Source organism: Belonocnema kinseyi, chromosome 4 (assembly GCF_010883055.1).
Source record: "Belonocnema kinseyi isolate 2016_QV_RU_SX_M_011 chromosome 4, B_treatae_v1, whole genome shotgun sequence".
In the NCBI taxonomy this organism is placed as follows: Eukaryota; Metazoa; Arthropoda; class Insecta; order Hymenoptera; family Cynipidae; genus Belonocnema; species Belonocnema kinseyi.
In genome coordinates, this window is record NC_046660.1 from 33474784 (window position 1) to 33478912 (window position 4129).

General features: G+C 27.6%; 1 protein-coding gene across 1 annotated transcript; it reads right to left on the reverse strand.

Moving 5' to 3' along the window:
• Window positions 1-654: 654 nt before the first annotated feature.
• On the reverse strand, window positions 655-3276 carry LOC117171556 (huntingtin-interacting protein K). Its single transcript, XM_033358983.1, has 3 exons — window positions 3029-3276; window positions 946-1053; window positions 655-862 (listed from the first exon to the last, which is right to left on the reverse strand). The coding sequence occupies exons 1-3, from the start codon at window positions 3182-3184 to the stop codon at window positions 764-766; spliced, it is 363 nt and encodes a 120-aa protein (XP_033214874.1). The 5' UTR covers window positions 3185-3276; the 3' UTR covers window positions 655-763.
• Window positions 3277-4129: the final 853 nt, after the last annotated feature.

The window sequence follows — 4129 nt, forward strand, 5'->3', positions numbered from 1 at the left end:
ATCGGTCTCAAACTTTGAGAAATGCAAGAGTCGAAAGAAAACTACGTTTAAGTACAAAGCTTAATAATAAAAGATGTAAAAATATATATTTCAACAATCAATGGTGTAATAATAAAAAAAAAATTCCAACGGCATCAGCCAGTAACCTTGTACACGAAAATACGAAAAAAAAAATTTTTTTAAATTTTTTTTCAAAAAAGCTTGTGTTCTGGCCTAGCTACATGTATGCTGATCAATTAAAAAAAAATGACCCGACATTCCAAATATTTCTAGTCGAAGTCTTACCGTTTAAACATAAATGATTAAATGAAGAAATTTTTAGAAGAGAAAATATTCTTGTTTATGAGAACGATTTAAAACACATAAAAATGATTCATTGAACAATTTTCATGTTCTCTGAGTTTTTTATGTCGCCATGAATATATTTTCAACTACCTAATTATATATTTAATTCTTAAAAAATCTTATGAAAAGGTTGTTTCTTCTTTTCTAAATGTAAAAATAAATGTTTAATCTTTCCCCAATTTTTCCCATTTTTCGCAAAAAAATGACCCGATGTCCTCTTTTTTGAGCTCTGCTTGCGCTGAGATACCCTAATTCAGAAATAAAATTGGCCTAAACTGGATGAAAGGGAAATTAAACTTTTCGTTGTCGTAATTCATTAAATATTTTTAATAATATTTGTAATTATAATTGTACAAGTAAACATAAATTAATTTATGTAACGAATTGCGAGAAACAATCTCGCGTACAAAAAATGCGATCAATTGGTTAGAGTCATGAGTGCCTCCACGACATCGCCTCTGTGTTCCCTAAGAGTTTGCTCAACTAGATTTCGATTAGTTAGTTCCATCTCTTTCATCTGCAATTTTTTAACAAGCGTGTAAATAAATACATTTTTTCATTTAGAAGTAATTGAAGATAAAAGAAAATTAATTTTTTTACAATGAGGTCGACATCTTCTTTCTTTATCGCGATTTTCGATAACTCTTTTTCTTTAGCCTTTTTCTCCGCAGCTTCTTTGTTTCGTCTATCTCCAATTATACTCAACGCCTAAAAAATAATAACAAAATTTTAAAATTAGATTTTGCAAAAATAGGATATTATTTTCATGCGAATTATTTTATGTCTTGTTAAGAATAATGAGGGCTGGCAAAGTCACTTTCTTCTCAAATGACTTTCTAATCACTTTTTTAAGATAACGCTACTACAGTCACTTTTAGAAATGAAAAAATTACTTTTCTTTCAATAAATGAACCCTTGGGTAAACAACTATTCAATTCAGGTTTCATGAATTTTCTTGAATTTTTTCTAAATACATTACGGTATATTAAAATATTCCCAGTGATTTTTTCAAAGAATTTATTCACAAGAAGTGAGAGATTGCATAGGCTTTAAAGGATTTTACGAAATTTTCACATTTTTTGCAAATTAATTGAGAATCACGTGGAATTTAACCTGAATTCTGATTAATTTTTCCTGAAATCTTTTAAACTCTTTGGAATTCTCTAGTATTTCTTTTGTATTCACTTCAGAGAAGTCACCAAATTTTAATCAAATTTAGTTTCTGTTTAATTAATAATGAAGTCAAGAACTACCCTTAAATTCTTAGGTATTTCATCAAGCCCTTTGGCATTCCCTTAAATTTTTCCAAACTCATTTCAAACTTACTAAATTCAATTAATCTGTTCATATTTTCTAATCTGTTTAAATTCACTTGTATTTTTGAAAAAATCATTTTGAATTTGTACGATTTTCGTTGAATTTTTGTCAATTTCCTTTGAATTCTTTTGAAATTAACTTAAATTGTTTTGAAAGTTGGTGCAGCCCTCAAAAAGTGGCTTGGTGGTATTTTTCAAAAGGAATAAGTTATAAAGTATTTCAATATAAGAAACTGAAAACGCGGATTATAAAAAAATGATCCAAAATTTGTTTACGGTGTGATATTTTTTAATCCAATATACCCATATAATCTGCTCATTGTCCAAGCATGAAAAAGAAGAGAATTTGTGTTTTTTTTTAACAAACAAAATTCAGATTTTTTGCCAAAATGACACAAGATATGAAAAAAGTGAAAACAACAAAATTGTTTCTTTAAACAATTTCTACAAAAATGTCTCTTGAAACTTTTTTCTATTTAGCGTTATTTTCGAATTTTTGCGAAAATATGTATAAAATCCTTAAAGAATAATTTTTTCCTCAACAATACAATTTTAGGTTGTGACGAAGAAGCAAAAAGGACTTAATTTAACAGTTTTAGCAATGGTTTGATACAAAAAATAATGATGTTAGAAAAAATGTTCCATTTATCAGAGATTCTCTATTAAAAATGTTACAAGATTATTTTTTTTTCTGTAAACATCAGAGAAGTCAGGGAATATTGAAAATAAACTTTTATAAACGATCAAATATCAAATTATTGGATTTGAACCTTATTCAATTCAAAATAGTTGAATTTTAATTTGAAATTGTTACTTAAATTTGAACGCTTTAAACAATTTAAGGACTTAAACTTGAAATTATTTAAATTTAAATTATTAAAACTTCAAAATTTTCACATTTAAATTGTTGAATTTCAAAAGTTTAAGTTATGAAATTTTATAAAGTATAAATGTTTCTAGTGATCAATTTGATAAAAACTGAGTAAAATGGACGTACGTACAACCAAATTAGATTGTTTTAATACATTTTCACCTGCAAGTGGAAAATCGTAACGATCACAATGCTCCGAAAATGTACCATTTTATCCATTATGTGCAAAAATCTAAACCAAAATGCGAACAAACTTTTATTAAATAAATAATATTATAGCAAAAACAGAAAGATACCGACAAAGGATTGAATATCAATAAGAAAACTTATAAAAACGTGATAAGTGAGGAAAGAGAGGTTATGCACATTATTTTAAGGTTATGTTGACATCGAATCTAAAACCCAGAAAAACAAATCTCTTGTAAAATTAAGAACATTCCAGTATTAAACGATTATAATACTTAAAATTCTCTTCATAATAATGAATTGAACTTACGCAGGAAAATCCTTCGGAAGATGAAATTTCTTTCTCCTCTGCATAGTCTGTAACTCTTTCCAAATCTGCAGCCCCGCTATCATATTTAGCAATTTTCTTTTGCGATTTTTCTTGCTGAACTTCGTCAGAATCACCATTCACATCTTCGTCGGCCATTTCTTTAATTATTGAATTTAATTAATTAATTAATAAATATTTGTCAAATTTTGTAAATCAGCATGATATTGTACACCAACAGGACGCATACAAAAAGTTCGATAATCGATTAAGGTACGGTGCATCAGTGCATGCGCACTAATTGTGTGTGTGTTTTTCATTTTATTAAAACAAACATTTTTCACAAAAATGAGAGATATTTCAATCGTAAATATTGTTTTGAATTTCATTATTTACAATACATGTTTAAAATATAATAATATGCAAAGAAAATTGATTGAAGAAATAACTCTTTAAAGTACAATCTGAAGTTAGGTTTGGGTTCTATCGAATCTCGCAATACCGATAACAATTAAAATTTTCGAAAAATGTTTGCTAGTTCCTCGTGCGTCTAAGCCGTAAATGATTGAATTTTTAGTTTAATGCGTTTTTTGCTTCGGTTTTTTTCAGAAAAAATATTCTTTTCAAATCGGATTATCACTGATTTATATGATAAATTCTTCGTGAATAAGTCGTTTTCAATCGGGATCATTTTTTTCAACCGTGTTTGTTTTTTTTCGAGTGAATTATGTGTAAATATGTGTGCCTTTGGATTACGCTGCTTCGAGTCGAAATCAATCGTGAAAAAGGGTAAATTATATAAAAATAATATAAATTGTGACGTTTCTGCTTTCATTTTGACGAAATGATCAAAGTTTGGTGTTTGACAACAATTCATAACCTCAATTCGTACCGGCAACCCGATATCGTGTCGTGTGTTATGGCAAAGATTCCAGAATTACATTGTTTACGTTGTATATTGTTGAAGAATTATATTTTTTTCGCCTATCCGGCGAATAATTAGCTTTTTTAAATTAAAAGGATCTAATACTCGAAATATGCAATAATTTAGATGGCAAATGCTTGAATTATTTTGTCAGAATTAATTTCTTCTCTGTTAATAAT

Bases quoted from the DNA above. Each gene is read 5' to 3' on its own strand.
- LOC117171556 (XM_033358983.1), bottom strand. From the start codon at position 3,184: ATGGCCGACGAAGATGTGAATGGTGATTCTGACGAAGTTCAGCAAGAA. The intron at 1,054-3,028 runs GTAAGTTCAATT...ATTATTTTTTAG, and splicing joins CTTCCGAAGGATTTTCCTGC to GCGTTGAGTATAATTGGAGA. The intron at 863-945 runs GTAAAAAAATTA...AAAAAATTGCAG, and splicing joins AAGAAGATGTCGACCTCATT to ATGAAAGAGATGGAACTAAC.